Raw genomic sequence first — 17,327 nt, forward strand, 5'->3', positions numbered from 1 at the left:
TCTGCTTAAGTGGCGGCAGTGATGTCAGAGTGTGGATGGAGTGGAGCTCTGGCTCTGCTTTTTAGTTTCGCTTTGAAGAAATGCTTGGGTGTGTCTGCGTTTTTTTGGTTTCCTTTTAATGTTGGAGCTGTAGCCAGCCAAAGAAGGTGTAATGTTGTTCTCTCTGCCATGTAAAGACTATCTCTTGATCATTTGGTGAATTCAGAGTGATTAACTGTTCTCAGTAGTGAATTCAAACCTGATGTGCTTCTGTAAAAAGGATTTTTGTCTTATGGATGTTAAAAGGAAAGTTTAAGGATTACTTAGTGTTGTATTCTTTTCGGGGGGTATTTGAATTGATAGTTGCTAAGATGTTCACTATGTTTTAAAAAGGTTAACTGAGGTCATAGAATAAACATTGTTTTGCTTTAAAAATTACTTTTAAATTTCTGCTGTACCACACCTGTAGAGTGGGTCGTGTGCTCCCCATACCACAATCTAGTAAACGTCGTGGGTCAGGTGAACTCCATGATACACTTTGGGGCTCTCTAAACCCTGGCCCAGGATACATCCCGACAAGGTACCGGGGAAGTGCTGCGAGGTCCCAGGTTGGTGGAGAGCTCATGTGCAGTCAGCACACATCAGATACATGCTGGCTTTGTGTAAAGACCTGTCAGCACCATGGACTCTGCCAAAACGTACCCTGTAATGAGCCACAGAATCGCCATTCCAATGGCAAGGGGGGTGAGGGAGGGAAGTGGTGGGCAAGTTCTTGCTCCTGACCACAACTGGAAACGGTATTCCTGTATACACAGGCAGGCATTTAGGGTTTGGAATGCGCCTCCTACTTGGGCAGTGCAAATTGATTCAATGTGGCTTTCAAAAGGGAATTGGAGGAATACTTGGGAGTGATAAACGAATGCAGGGATAGGAGGAATGCAAGTCAAATGGCCCCCTTCATGTGCTTCACTATTTCAGGGTGCAGGTGAGGTTTGGATTCTGCTCTGCTGCAGTGCCTTCCACAGTCGAACAGCCATGCAGAATGGGCATTTGGGCACAGCATTAGAAAGACTACCTGGCACCCAAAGCAATGATGCTCAGGAGGGGGGGGGGGGGGGGGGGGGGGGGGGTGAAGGAGGAGGAGGAATTTGGCAACAAAGATTTTGTGAATCTTAAACGCCAACACCTTTCTTTCTTTGAAGAAGCTTTAGTTTCGCTGAAAAAAGACTTTCTGTCAAAGCTTTTCGTCTTGCACTCATCAGGGCAATGCAGAAGAATATCATATGAAAAGGCAACAATTTATACTGTATGAGAAGACCGTACTGATTGTCTGACAAGTGGACCCTGATTGGTAGAGGCATTGCCATGGAGAATGCACCAGTTGATGGTGACTGACAGTTAACTGCCATGCATGGGTTGAAATTTAAACCAGGCAGCTTGGCTCTGATTCATCAAGAGTTCCCTGTGGAATGAACCAGTGAATGGTTGGAACAAACTTATTTTAGCTGAATCAAGCGCAATATGTGTAGAGTAAAGCTGCCTGGTTTAAATTTCAAACAATGTTTGGCAGTTAACTGTCAGTCATCTTCCACTGGTGCATTCTCCAAGGCAGCAACTCTAGCAGAGTCCACTTTCCACCAAGCAACAATCTCTTCCCGTACAGTATAAATTGTTGTTCCCTTTACATTTGGTATTAGAATCGTAGAATCCCTACAGAGCAGAAAGAGTCCATTTGGCCCATCGTGTCTGCACTGAATTCTTGCAAATTGTCCTGAGGAGTGGAAGGTGAAAAGCTCTGACAAGAAAGAAAAAAAATCTCCTTTTTCAGCATGTTAGTTTCATTGTTTTGGTGTCTTGAAGTATCAAAGAATGTTGAGATATTCCTCAGTGACGTGACACACAAGAGCTCATTTCAATAAATCCACATATGAAAACTAAGAAATGTAGAACAGGTGGATATATGCTGAAATGGTTTGATGAAGAGGATGGGGAGCAGGTCCATTTGGATAATAAACGCCAGCAGTGACCAGATGGGCTGAATGGTCTGATCCTGGCCTGCAGCCCCTATGTAATATTATGCCATGACCAGACACTCTGGTGTTTTTATTAAAAATTTAGAGTACCCAATTCATTTTTTCCGATTAAGGGGCAATTTAGCGTGGCCAATCCACCTACCCTGCACATCTTTGGGTTGTGGGGGCGAAACCCACGCAGACACTGGGAGAATGTGCAAACTCCACACGGACAGTGACCCAGAGCCGGGATCGAACCTGGGACCTCGGCGCCGTGAGGCAGCAGTGCTAACCCACTGCGCCACCGTGCTGCCCTGACCAGTCACTGTTGTATGAAATCGTTGGACTATATTTGTCACTGGAGGCGAGTGTCACACACCACAGAAAATAAAAACCATGCGAACGCAGCCTTCAAGGGCATCCTCTACCCACGGAGACAAAACAATACATTTTGTGCATGCGCAACGCCAGAGCACGGGACCATGCTTGCTGACCCTGGAAATCTGTCGGCTTCCTCCCCGTCTCCCACCATACGGTCAGTGGGAAACAGCCAGATTTCCACCCCCCTCCTCCCAGAAAAATCGCCATCGTCTCCACTCCTGATGGGAGTTAAGCGATGGGATTGAAGAGCATGATCCCTCGCTCAGCAGGACATTGCATGTGTGAGATGAAGCTCTGGTTGGTTGTTCAGCAGATTAACCTGACCCCGATCTCGAATCGATGCCACATGAAAAGGTACACGTTCCAGCAGGGACTCTACGACGATTAGAGAAAAACCATCAGGGCGACCTCTCCCCTTCCCAGGACCAGAGGAGCAAAGGAGACCCCGCTTAACACAGCAGTTTAAATAACGAGACCCAAATCTTGCTGCCCTACACAGTTGATTATCAAAGCGATCCATTATGCTTCCACACTAACCCACCGGGAAAAGACCAAGGTCCCAGAAGGAAAACTGTCAAACGCCACACGTTACAATCTTTAAAAATCTCTTCATCTAAAAACATTTATTTTCTTTTAAATTCCTGCCGATCCACTTCCCTTGCAGGTCCTTCTTTACGTCACTTCCTTTTATTTCCCCCCCCCCCCATTCGGTGGTAAATAGCCGAAGAGTTTTTAAAAACGGCATCATGCCCCACACAGGAAAAAGCAAATTTCAGATGTGGGCGCACCCTGCGGAAGGTGTCAATTCCCAAGCACACCGTGCCAGTTGTCACCACCGTCGATGGTAATCGGCCAAAGGAGGAACTGGGCCTGTGGTTAACAGACTTTGATTCTTCAAGCCCTATATTTACACTAGACGTGCCTGAGCTCTTAACGAGGGCATCAATAACAGGAGCCGAACGTATATTGCTCCTTAAAAATCGGCTGCACTTTCAGCTGGGTTGGACATCCTTCATCTATTGATTAGAAATGCATCAATCCTTTTGAAGGCCTCCTGTTTTCAGCAATGCCATAATTCAATCTCAAAAGACCTTCCGAGGGCAACTGCAACATAGTAATGCTTAATTCATATGTTGGTCAAGTGACTAAAGCACAGAGAACAAGCAGAAGGTAACCTTGGTAAGATGGATTTGTTCCAATTTACACTCCAGAGACACCGAAGGAAAATAAATATTGGAATAAAATGTTGTTGTGGTGAGGTGTTGACTAGTTTTTGGGGAATATCAATAACCTCTCACATTAAAATGAATTGGTCCACTGCACAGTTGCGAAATGTTCTGGATCATTATTGCCCTACAACTGACTGCTCGATTAGTTCAATTTAGGGTTCTCTAATCTCAATTGCTTGCATTACAGGAGAGCCATTAATTGAGTGCCTGATTAACTAATGCTCCTAGCTGAGGACATGATCTGTTAGTTTTTCGTCTCAATTAGGAATGTTAAGAACTTTCATACTATGATTACACAATCATAACACGGGAGATTGTAATTTAGGACCGAGCTGAGATGCAGCAAGCACCTAGGAAGGCAAATGGCGTGTTGGACTTTATTGCAAGGGGTTTGGCGTACAAGTATAATTAGGTCTTGCTACAATTATATTTGGCTTTGGGTGGCACGGTGGCGCAGTGGTTAGCACTGCTGCCAAGGACGCAGGTTTGATCCCGGATCGGGGTGACTGTCCGTGTGGAGTTTGCACATTCTCCCCGTGTCAGCGCAAGTTTTACCCCCACAACACAAAAATATGCAAGGTAGGTGGATTGGCCACGCTAAAATTGTCCCGTAATTGGAAATAAAAATGAATTGGGTACTCTAGATTTTTTTTTAAAAGATTTAAAGAAAAATTATGCTTGGCTTTGGTGAGACCACCTGGAATATTGGGCACAAACAACCGGCCACGTTGCGCCCAAAAAACAAATTTACGTGGCCGGTGAATGCCAGCAGACGCCGCTTCCGGGATCTACCCGTCTCACCATGCCTCGCGAGACATCCCGATGTGAAGCCCGCCCCATTGTGGTGACCTCGGGCGAGCGCCGTTCTGTGCCGGTCTCCACAAACAGAGACCAGACGGAACGGCACTCGAGGGGGTCTCCCAGGGGATTGGAGGTCCACAGTTGCTTGCCCTCTGGACAGGCTGGCACCCTGGCATTGCCACCTGGGTGCCAGCTGACATGAAGGTGCCCAGGTGGCGGGGCCAGGGTGGTATTATTTTTGCGCCGATCAGGCCGGGAAGGGGGGGGGGGGGTGCCCTGCGCACGCGAGGTGGGTGGGGGGGGGGGGGGGGGGAGAGGGGCGTTCGGGGTCAAGAGATCAGGACGCCATTTCGGAGACAGTGCTCCTCAGTCCAGGAAGCGGGACTAAGTGCGGCCTTGGCTGAGCGTTCCGTATCTAACTGGAATTGCGTCGAATAGCGTTGTGTTGCTCCGTGGTGCAAGCGCCGGTAAATACGCGGGCAAACGTGCTCGCTGGAAGACATAGTTCCCATTTGGTCCGATTGCACCCATTGTTTGTAGCTTTGGTCCCCACGTTTAAGAAAGTATATACTTGCTTTGGAGGTGGTACAGCGAAGGTTCCCCGAATTAGTCACTGGGATGAGAAGGTTCATAGAATCCCTACAGTGCAGGAGGCCATTCAGCCCATCGTGCCTGCACCGACCCGAGGAAAGAGCACCGTTCCTCGGCCCACACCCCCTCCCCACCTCCATAACCTCAACATTCTGGACACCAAGGGCACATTAGCATGGCCAATCCACCCAAGCTGCACATCTTTGAAACCGGAGCACCCGGAAGAAACCCACGCAGACACGGGGAGAACATACAAACTCCACACGGACAAGTCACCCCAAGGCCGGAATTGAACCCGGGTGCCTGGAGATGTGAGGCAGCAGTGCTAACCACTGTGCCACCGTGCTTCCCTTAGGGTTGCCCTATGATGGGAGGCTAAGGAAATTGAGTTCATATTTTCAGAAGTTTAGAAGAACCAGGAGGTGATCTCATTGAAACGTCCGGAATTCTGAAGCAGTTTGGATAGGATGGACGCGGAGAGACTGTTTCCGCTGGTCGGGAAATCTAAAACACAAGGCGGGGGGGGGGCCCACAGTTTCAGGATAAGGGCGTCGATCATTTAGGAGTGAGATGAGAAGAACTTACTTCACTAAAAGAGTTGCGAATCTTTGGAATTCACGACCAGAGGATTGTGAATGCTCCATCGTCGAATACATTTAAGGCCGGGACAGACAGATTTTTTCTCTCTCGTGGAATTAAGGGATCATGGGGAGTGGGCAGGAAAGTGGAGTTGAAGCCCAAGATCAGCCATGATAGTATTGAAGGCCAGAGGCGGTTCGATGGGCCGAATGGTCTACTCCTGCTCCTATTTCTTGTATTTGTGACCCTAAAGGTTCACAAATATACACACAAAGCCCTCACAACTAAGTTGCTGTATATTTCATACACATTTCATTTAAATTTCTTGGTTGGAGCTTCAGAAAGGGCCATTATTTTACCGGTAGGCAAATTCTAAATTAGAACACCAATAGCATTGGTATGGACAACTCAAGATATTTATTATTCTTTGCAAAATAATGGAACATTATTTAACCTATGCACTCACTCATTTCCCACATCTTCTCCCACTGTTCTACATTATATTCCTCATTCTTTATAAAACACAGATGTACAGCCCAAGTACCATCTTATGGCCCTAAGCCATTCCAGAAGGCAAGATACTTCTCCACTTTCTAAATTCAAGTTTTACTTTTTTTATTGAGAGTTATTTTGATGCTTGGTCAGTGTCAACATTGAAATAATACTATTCAGACGTCCCAGCCCCAAGGTTCGAGGTGTAGCCCTAAAACTGAGACCCATGACCTCCCCGTAACCAACAGCAGCCTGCATTTATATAGTGCCCTTAGTGTAGCAAATAGCCCAAAGGCAGTTGCACCAACAAAACCCTACACTGAAACACACCAAGCAATATTCGAGCTGGTGGTGAAAAACCTGGTCTAAGAGGAACACTTTAACGAGCATCTGGAAAGGACAAGAAGGGTCAAGAAGTTTAAGGTGGAAAGTCCAGAGCTCAGAACGGAGGTATTTAATGGCACTGCCAGCAATGGTGGAGCAACGAAAACTCCGAATGTGTCAGAGGTCTGTCCTGGCCAAACCCCTGCATATCTCCTCTACCAATGCCCCAAACAGGTCAACTGGAGGCTTAATTCGTGGATAAAAAAGGGATGGGAGGGCAGCCTTTCCTGTGCAGTCCGTGAAGAGCCAATGGTAGCTTGTCCGGGGTGGGGGTGGACCATTCCGCTAGAAGGGGAGGGCTTTGGCGGGGGCTGGGGGCAACTGGTCGGGTTGGTCCGGGGGTGGCGAGGGGTGTTACAGGGGGGGGGGGGGGGGGCAGTTTTTGCCAGGCCGCGCGCGCACCGCCATGTTGCTTGCCGCGGTCGCCAGTGCGGAGCGCGGCCCGGACCTGGCAATTCTCCGGCCATATCCAAAGGCAAAGCCGGGGGGGGCTTTACACTACGTGGCTGTTAGCCCCCCACCGGACGGAAGATCGGTGCCGGGGCGCTGCCGTTCTTTCTGGCCTAAAACGTCACTGTTCCCACACCGGAAATCGGAGAATCAGCCCAATGTGGATTGCTTCAGTGTGGATTGCTTTGAAACAGTTTTGATAGCGAGATTATAAACACATATCTCAGTTAAACCCCAAGTGTTATAGTGCCTAATCAAGATGCCTTAATTTCCCTCATCCTCTTGCTTACTCCTTTGAGCCTTCATGATCCTGCACTGTGAGCCGTCACTACACTCCCTCGACTTCAATAGAACCCAGGGCCCACAGCCTGACAGAGTAACAGGGGGAATGGCTGGAAGTCCCGACGCTGATTATACATTGGAACTGGCAGTTACACAATAAACGTTGTGTTTTTTTTAAAGTCTGTGGTGCAGACTTGGTTCCTGCTTGTGACCTGAATCAAAGCCACAGCGACTTAATCTCCAAAGAGCAGCTGGATAGTGGCGGAAAACAGTGGCCACTCACTGACTTTTTAAGGAAAAGAAAAAGGAACTTGCTTGGGGTTTTCATGTCGAAAGACGCTAAAGAAGTTCATGAAATCCTGGAATGATACCGAGCAGCATATTTCAATTGAATGATAATCTGGTGGGAAAACATTACAGCGACCCGCCCCCCCCCCCCTCTCCTCAATAACCGATAAAGTACAACGAGAATATCACTTCACCTTCATTGAAGGCCGTTGGTTACAAAGCTTTGTTTTATGTCAACAAGACCTTGGTTCTGCGGTTTATTGTATATGTAATAACTCCAGGAGGCACAGAGCGAAAAGCTTTTAAAACTTAAGATGAAGCTGCTACCACAGCTCACAAAACAAAACAAACCCAGCCCAGGACGATGGCAGCACGATAACACACTGGTTAGCACTGTTGATTCACAGCGCCAGGGTCCCGGGTTCGGTTCCCGGCTTGGGTCACCGTCTGTGCGGAGTCTGCACGTTCTCCCCGCGTCTGCGTGGGTTTCCTCCGGGTGCTCCGGTTTCCTCCCACAAGTCCCGAAAGAACGTGAGTGTTAGGTGAATTGGACAATCTGAATTCTCCCTCTGTGTACCCCAAACAGGCGCCGGAATTTTCACAGTAACTTAATTGCGGTGTTAATGTAAACCTACTTGTGACATTAATAAAGATTATTATTACTATCGGGAACTACCTGTCCGGGTGTGATAGCTACATTTTTTTCCCCTTTCTTTTTAATAAATTTAGAGTGCCCAATTAATTTTCTTTTCCAATTACGGGGCAATTTAGCGTGGCCAATCCATCCAGCCTGCCATTTTTGGGTTGTGGGTTGAGGCCCACGCAGACACGGGGAGAACGTGCAAACTCCACACGGACAGTGACCCAGGGTCGGGATCGAACCCGGGTCCTTGGCGCCATGAGGCAGCAGTGCTAACCACTGCACCACCATGCCACCCTTTGGGAGCTACATTTAAAAGGTCCTGCTAATGAGCCCCAGCTGGATGGGCCTCTGCCCACCCACCACAGGAATTCGTATTCTATGAAGCCCCTTGGGAAATCAGTGATTCCCCATGGTCCTCGTGAGGGTTATCACACGTGTATAATATTGAATGCCATTCTATGGCATCACTCACTGTATTGCACATACCACACAGGTATGGTATAAGCAGCATTTAACAGATTACAATACTGACTGAATATGCACAGAATTGTATAGATTTTACAGTAACAGGTCATTCTGGTCTGGCAAATGTTGTTTTACATTCCACACGGTTCTCTTGAAATGAAATTAAATGAAAATGAAAAATGAAAATCGCTTATTGTCACAAGTAGGCTTCAAATGAAGTTACCGTGAAAAGCCCCTAGTCGCCACATTCTGGCACCTGTTCGGGGAGGCTGGTACGGGAATTGAACCGTGCTGCTGAGCTGCCTTGGTCTGCTTTCAAAGCCAGCAATTTAGCCCTGTGCTAAACCAGCCCCTAGTTCTCTTCCCAAGTTCACTAAGATTTCATCACACCTAATCCACAAAGTAAATCCAGGCCACAGGATCCGTGCCAAGTTCTTAATCATCTCTCCAGACTAGATATTAACAGCAGGAAGTTATGAAAGGACGGCACGGTGGCACAGTGGCTAACACTGCTGCCTCACGGCCCCGAGGATCCGGGTTCGATCCCAGCCCCCGGTCTGCGTGGGAGTTTGCACATTCTCCCAGTCTCGGTGTGGGTCTCACCCCCACAGCCCAAAGATGTGCCGGGCATGTGGATTGGCCGCGCTAGATTGCTAAGGAAGTTAATAGTTGGAGCGTGCTCTCTCTGATCTCAGGAGGACATGACAGGCGAGTGGAGGAAAATCTGCAGGTGCCAAATCTCTTGCCGGCTTGTCCAACATTCTCCTGCTCAGGATTCCTCAGGCCAACATCCTTTGCAGCTCCATTCATTCCTCTCTGCAGGCAGCCCACAGCCCCAATCATCAAACTCTCAACCTTCGACAAAGGGTCATCTGGACTCAAAACGTTCTCTCTTTTCTCGCTCTACAGATGCTGCCAGACCTGCTGAGATTTTCCAGCATTTTCTCTGTGGTCTCACCCTACTGCACCCCTGCCTCACAGTGCCTCTCCAGAAATAGTGCCCTACCCTCATCGCCACATATGCCACAATGGATGCTCACAGCTCCCCGTCTCTCTCTCTCCTTGTTGAAGAGTACATGCAGCCATAAAGGTAGAGATCGGAGGATGGAAAGTGATCTGGTTGCAGGATGTTGCAGATGTCAGTGACCTGCCGCTCGAGGCGGTGCCTCCCGAGGTGCTGGTGCCTGGTGTCGAGAAGGCCCTTTGCTTCTAGACTGTGTTGCGGCCCGTGCCTCCTACCAGCTGGATCTTGGGTGTCCATCCCCTCTGCCCTGTGGAGGGGGGGGCATCGTGCGGAGAAGACAGCTGGTGCTGTCCCTGCTGGCGGTGGCAAGGCCTGAGTTACAAGCTGGGCAGCTGCCCAAGTTGCTCCCATGCCATGCTGAAGGCTGACCACAGGGAAATTCAGCTGAAGGCGAGTGAAGTGATAAATGGACAAAGGGTCTTTCCAAGAAGTTGCCAATCACCTGTCAAGCAGTGACAACGCTCAGTGTGAGAAGTGTTTTAAACAACAGCTTGTCGTCTGGGCCCGACTGACGCTGCACCTTGCCGCTGATCAAAGCCTTTACAGCTTGTCCTTCTCCCCAAAGCAGTTCCTCCCTCTGCGCTTCGACCTCAGTGACCCTGGCCAGTCACTGACACAGCAGGCATGCCGTGCACCACTGTGAAAGTAGCAATTAATGGTTAAAACGGCTATTAATTACAAAACCAGGACTTGGGGAACTTGCCCTGGGGAAACTCGGAAGAGGGTGGGATGAAATCAAGATCCTGGCTCAATAGCATCACCAGGGACTTTCCCACCCTTCATGTACTGGAACCTTCCTTCTGCCTGGCTGGGAAAACGCTATCCAAGGACTCAGAAAACAGACTCCCAGACATTCCTATTCCAACCTCAAATAGCACAACTAGTAATGACTAAACGGGGCTGCTTAAAAAATGAAAGCAAGAACAGCTGGATTTACTGAACTGTCCTGGCAGTCAACAAAATCATGGCTGAGGTGACACGGTGGAGGAGGCAGGGCTTCTGGCGTGCCGCATGGGAAGGCGGAGCCTCTGGCATGACGCGGTGGTGAGGGCGGAGCCGGATTGGAGAGCTCAAGATGGCGGCGCGAGCAGACATGGTGGCCAGCGGCCGCGCTGTGCGAACCGGCTGCGGTTTGGCGGCTACTCGAAGTCCGGGTCCAGTTTCACAGATAGGCCGTGTCTCGCAGGGCGCTGGCGCCTGGCGGTATTCCGACTGATGAAGAGCAAGCAACTGGGATGGAAAAGATGATCATGCAGGCTATGAAAACTGGGAAGGATCCTTTCAATGTAATGAAGCCGAAGGAATGTGCTGGGACCAAAGACGATCCTCACATTGTACCGTCTGTCACCAACAAGTGGCTTGTAGGCTGCATTTGTGAAGACGACAATACTGAGGTCATTTGGTTCTGGCTTCATGAGGGAGATGCCCAGCGGTCCCTCGTGCGGGGCTCACTAACAGCTCGTACGCCACCATCATTGAAGACAGTACTGGATACACTCCATTCACTCATTTGCATTCAACGGATCTTGCTTAGTATTTGTGGTTCGGGGCCCAACATGTAACACTCCACAGGCTGTTTGCCACTGTATTCTTAAAGAAGTGAAAAATATTAAAAATGAATGTTTACATCTAAAAATAAATAAATTTTTTAAAATTTTAAAAATCATGGCCGATTGACTTTGTATTCCCTGACCCATCCCACCCAAAACATAGGGCATGATTTAACTAAATGGGAACAAAGTCCCATAACGAGGGGTTTAACTGAGTGTTTCCCGGTGCTGGAAGTGCCAAGAAACACAAGGCTATAAAACGCCGCTCGCGTTTGACAAGGCACCTCAACAGGGAACACGTAGCCCTGTTTTGATTGAGGAGCTCCGCTCTCCGGACCCCCCCAGCGTAGCGAGAGATCAGGCACCATTTTTAAATGGCGTCCCGATCTCCGAGGCGCCCGAAACGACCCCCGACAACCCCCCCCCCCTCCCCTCCTCCAAGCCCCAAGGCACTATGGGAGGGTCTCCGTTTGTGGGGACCAGCTCTGAATAGCGCTTGCCCTAGGTCTCCAGAGGGGATGAATCCCACGCCTCGGGGATCTGCACATTAAAGTGAAACTAGCTGCCTCGCTTTAATATGTAGATTTTCGAAAAAGTGACCCCGCCCACATTGGGCGGGTGCACATCACAACGTCTCGCGAGATCACGTTAGATCTCACAAGGCGTGCGAGCCAGGTAGCTCCTGGGTGTGGGGTGTGCCAGCTCGGACGCAGTGTGACCATTCAATCGCGCCCATAATCAATCTTCGTTTTGATACTGACCTAGTCTTGTTAGCTTTATGGAGAATTCCAGATGTTCACCATTCTTTGTGCATGGAAATGCTTCCCGAATGGACCAGCTCTAACTTTCCGATTATATCCCCTGCCTCGGCACTCCTCCACCAGAGGGGCTGGTTCGCTCGGTCTGCCCTATCAAATCCTTTAACCACCTCAAACACCCCAATCAAATCACAGATAATCTCCGGGGAATGCAAGCAAAGTCTGTGCAACCTGCCCTCTTCAATCAACCCTCTAGACAGAGAGCACCACCACACAAAACAGACCAGCTCCATACCATGAACTGTGATGGCGACGTAAACAAGCACGGGCTCCACCAGTGGACAACCAGGAGGGGCAGATGAAAAACCTTGGTCGAGGGTCTAATTTGAGGGAAGGCACTTACCCCGGTGCCACACTTCCTGCCAGGACCGCACCAGCGTTACGAGCTCAATCTCGGTGTGGTCCAGAAGCCCTCAACTCGTCTGAGTCAGAGGCAAAAGTGCTACCTTCTGGGCCAAGCTAATTTTGTCCCCAGTTGGCAGCCATACCATACGTTGGAACAGTTCCTTCTGGTTAAAGTGGTTCAGATGCCAATGCTATCATACCGCCTACTTGCACCTGTGGTTTCGAAGTAATAAACTCACTCGAACACTCCCAAGCAGTGAGCAGAGTTTACATATACCAAAAAAAAAGTGTAAGAAAAAAAAAAAACAGGAGCAGCTTTAATCACACACTACCCACAGACCACAGACTAATCATGGCACAAACACATCACATAAGCATTTTTTTTTCCTTCTGTGGTTGTTTGCAAATCCAGACCAAAGCTGACATCACCCAGCAGAGTGCTCCCCACTGCTGAGCTCCACGACAGCCTCAGTCAATGGTTAAGGCGTGTTGTTATGACAAGTCAACCACAGCTCCGGCCTTCCTTTGCCAGTCATTGCCACAGATCTGTGGCCCCGGCCGGCTGGAAAATAATAATAATAATAATAATAGCTTATCGTCACAAGTAGGCTTCAATGAAGTTACTGTGAAAAGCCCCTAGTCGCCACATTCCGGCACCTGTTCGGGGAGGCCGGTACGGGAATTGAACCCGCGCTGCTGGCCTTGTTCTGCATTACAAGCCAGCTGTTTAGCCCACTGTGCTAAACCAGAATGACTGCCGGGTTGCTGTACCCAACATTTAAACACGGTGAAAATCTAAAGTGCAGCTAAAGCACCGAGGGCCTGGATACTGTCCCCACTGAAGAACAAACTGCCACAGTAACTCCAGATTTTCTTTGGAAGTCACAACGGATAATTGTATGTTAGACTGACCACAGGAAGTTCAGGACAAATGCCTCGAGGCTCAAGCACCAAAACAGCCGCTGATCCCACTGCAAAGTTTGCTTCATTATTCTCAAGCGGTGAGACAGGAATAAATTATCGCGATTCTTTTCCACGTTTTGGCTCCCTTCCAACGTCCATTCAAGGTCGTGTTTGCCCTTTGGGGCGGCACGGTAGCACAGTGGTTAGCACTGTCGCTTCACAGCACCAGGGACACCAGTTCGATTCTCGGCTTGGGTCATTGTCTGTGAGGAGTCTGCGTGGGTTCCCTCCGGGTGCTCCGATTTCCTCCCACAAATTCCGAAAGATGGGCTTGTTAGGTGAATTGGGCATTCTGAATTCTCCCTCAGTGTACCTGAGCAGGCGCCGGAGTGTGGCAACTAGGGGAATTTCACAGTAACTTCATTGCAGTGTTGATGTAAGCCGACTTGTGACAATAATAAAGATTATTATTTGGAGCATTCAGATAAAAGACAGATAAGTGACCACCCTGCACCCCCACCCCCCCACCCACCCTAGTCAAAATTAGGAGACACGCAAGCACAAATGCAGGAGGTGGCATCTGAAAAAGTTGTGAATCTTTGGAATTATTTGCCCCAGGAAGCTGTGGAGGCCCAATCCTTGAACATTTTCAAGTGCGGCACAGTGGCAGAATGGTTAGCACTGCTGCCTCATTGTACCAGGGTCCCAGGTTCGATTCCGGCTTGGGTCACTGTCTGTGCGGAGTCTGCACATCCTCCCAGTGTGTGCGTGGGTTTCCTCCGGGTGCTCCGGTTTCCTCCCACAGTCCAAAGATGTGCAGGTGAGGTGGGGAGTACAGGGATACGGCAGGGGAGTGGGCCGAGGTGGCGTGCTCTTTCAGAAGGTCATTGTAGATTTGACGGATCAGATGGCTGCCTTCTGCACTGTAGGGATTTTATGGATTCTCCTTCTATGGATTTTCACGGTTGAGATCAATAGTTTTTTTTAAAAAAAGTTTCGAGTATCCAATTAAGGGGCAATTTAGCGAGGCCAATCTACCGACCCTGCACATCTTTTGGGTTGTGGGGGTGAGACCCACGTAGACATGAGAGAATGTGCAAACTCCACATAGACAGTGACCCGTGGCCGGGATCGAACCCGGGTCCACGGCACCATGAGGCAGCAGTGCTAACCACTGACGGGTATGAAAGAAAACAAAATGTGCCAGTTCCTAATTCAGGGGCCTTAATTCGCAAAGAATCTCAGCGAATTAACCAAAGCTTTGAGAATTGTGGGGGGGGGGGGGGGGGGGGGGGGGGGTGTAGAAATCAGCACAGGAGTAGCGACACCTGCTACACGGCCCCATTCTCCTCCATCTGGGCCTGCTTCCTTTAACAGGGTTAGTGCTGCATCTGAAACTATTCCTGGGGGATTGCTGCTGCTACCAGCGCTCGAGATGGATGATAATCGGATGCGGAGACACATTGCAGTCTGTGACTGTGTAGATAGGAGAAATTAGTGTCAGTCTGCAAAAGGAAGATGCAGTAAACAGAGATTAATGGAACAGCGCAGCCTGCAGAGCGCTCGAAGGAGACAAACCTACCTGTTTATGCATTTCGATGTTCAGGCCATAGGACATTTCATAGTACTGGAAAACAAAACGGGAAGAGAGAACATTACTGCTGAGAAGCCGAAAACCCACAGAAGAAAACTCACAAGGCTTTACAACACAAAGTGGCCGTCCAACCCCTTTTTGGTGTATGCTAATGTTCATTCTCCACATGAACCACTTCCTATCCCATCAGCATAACCTTCCTCACGGACATATCCAGCTTCCTCCGTTGTTCAGTCGCATATTTATTGATAAAACGCGAGAGCAATTTGTTTCTGAAGTATTTTTGTTCGGTAAAGGTTGTCAAGGCGCATGGAGCCAAGTCAAGTGGGTGAGGGTACGGGCCAATCTCAAAGTGGCATTGTGAGCTGGGCGGGGGGGGGATTGAATAGCATGAAGGAGAGGGTTCAGCGATGACACCTCTTAAGACTGAATCATTAGCATACCACCAGAGTAGCTTTACACAAGTTATTTTATTAAGGATTGAGATGAATTATAGGACTGAGTAATCATTATTAACCATTAAACATGTATTTTTCGGACACAGCAGTAATAAGTAATCAAATGGGATTGAGGATCGTGAACTTGACCAAAAGGACGTTACTTCTGACATCTCGGGCGCAATTCTCCCATCGGGAGACTAAGTCCCGACGCCGGAGTGAAAACCGGAGTGTTTCACTCCGGCGTCGGAGGCCGTTCCCAGCCCCCTATTCTCCTGCCCCCGGGGGGCTAGGAGCGGCGCCGCGTCATTTACGCGCGCCGGGCCTTAGCGCCGCATAAAGGCGGCGCCGCGTAAATGACTTCACCCGCGCATGCGCGGGTTGGCCGGCGCCCCGGTTGCCACCCTCCCCACAGGAAGATGTCCGATGGATCTTGCGGGGCAGCGGAGGAAAGGAGGTTCTCCTTCAGAGAGGCAGGCCCGCCGATCGCTGGGCACCGATCACGGGCCAGACCGCTTTTGAGCCCCCCCCCCCCACCCCCGGTGCAAGAACCCCCCCTCGCCCCCTCCCCACAGGCCGCCCCCCCAGCGTTCCCGCACTGTTCCCACCGGCAGCGACCAGGTGTGGATGGCGTCGGCAGGAACCTGTCATGTTGGGCAGGCCGCTCGGCCCATCCGGGCCGGAGAATCGCCGCTCGCCCATTACCAACGGCAAGCGGCGATTCTCCCAGCGGCCAGCCGTGATTCGCGCCGTGCCAGTTTGGGGGGGGGGGTGGGGCAATCGCATGCGGGCGTCGGGGCGGGACTCGCGCGGCACCCGACATGATTGGGGGGGGGGGGGGGGGGGGTGGATTCCACCCCTCGTCTTTGTGAAACAATTCAGGGTGCCGGTTCTGTTGTTCTGTTTCTCACAAACAGTCAGCACAGGCTGCTGGGATTGTACACAGCTGACAGGATGAGGATCAATCATGCGCTGCTTGCAATTCTATTGGGTGAAGTTCAAACACTGCTTGCGATTCTATTGGATAAGTTTAAAAGTAGCAGCTTCAGCGATTGGATCGCGTCCAACTGGGGTGGGCTATTGATTTTTGAACGTTGTATAAGTACTGTGTTCTGGTCTTTGTTAGGCAGAATAGGTCTTGGCCGATATCCAGTCTATTCTCCGTGTACACGGAGAAATCTTAAAGTAAGGGAACACTTAGGAGGCAGTGATCGTAATATGGTAGAATTCAATCTCCAATTTGAAAGAAAGAAGGTAGAATCAGATGTAAAGGTGTTACAGTTAAATAAAGGTAACTACAGGGGCATGAGGGAGGAACTGACGAAAATCGACTGGGAGCAGAGCCTAGTGGGAAAGACAGTAGAACAGCAATGGCAGGAGTTTCTGGGAGTAATTGAGGTCACAGTACAGAGGTTCATCCCAAAGAAAAGAAAGGTTATCAGAGGGGGGGGATTAGGCAGCCATGGCTGACAAAGGAAGTTAGGGAATGCATCAAAGCAAAAGAGAAAGCCTATAATGTGGCAAAGAGTAGTGGAAAGTCAGAAGATTGGGAAGGCTACAAAAACAAACAGAGGATAACAAAGAGAGAAATAAGAAAAGAGAGGATCAATTATGAAGGTAGGCTAGCCAGTAACATTAGGAATGATAGTAAAAGTTTCTTTAAATACATTAAAAACAAACGGGAGGCAAAAGTAGACATTGGGCTACTCCAAAATGACGCTGGTAATCTAGTGATGGGAGAGAAGGAAATAGCTGAGGAACTAAATAAGTACTTTGCGTCAGTCTTCACAGTAGAAGACATGAGTAATATCCCAACAATTCCGGAGAGTCAGGGGGCAGAGTTGAATATGGTAGCCATCACAAAGGAGAAAGTGCTAGAGAAACTAAGAGGTCTAAAAATTGATAAATCTCCAGGCCCAGATGGGCTACATCCTAGAGTTCTAAAGGAGATAGCTGAAGAAATAGTGGAGGCGTTAGTTATGATTAGTGCATGGTCGGATTAGGACAAGTCAGCATGGATTTAGTAAGGGGAGGTCGTGCCTGACAAACATGTTCGAGTTCTTTGAAGAGATAACGAATA

General features: G+C 49.3%; 1 protein-coding gene across 1 annotated transcript in view; it reads right to left on the reverse strand.

The window, feature by feature from the left end:
• Positions 1 to 17,327, reverse strand: part of LOC140394923 (transducin-like enhancer protein 4) — a 232,552-nt gene that overhangs the window by 174,041 nt on the left and 41,184 nt on the right. Inside the window, 1 exon segment of the mRNA XM_072482114.1 lies at positions 14,799 to 14,843. Within this exon segment, the coding sequence (XP_072338215.1) occupies positions 14,799 to 14,843 (45 nt within the window).

The sequence above is a fragment of the Scyliorhinus torazame genome, chromosome 18, assembly GCF_047496885.1.
Source record: "Scyliorhinus torazame isolate Kashiwa2021f chromosome 18, sScyTor2.1, whole genome shotgun sequence".
NCBI lineage: Eukaryota > Metazoa > Chordata > Chondrichthyes > Carcharhiniformes > Scyliorhinidae > Scyliorhinus > Scyliorhinus torazame.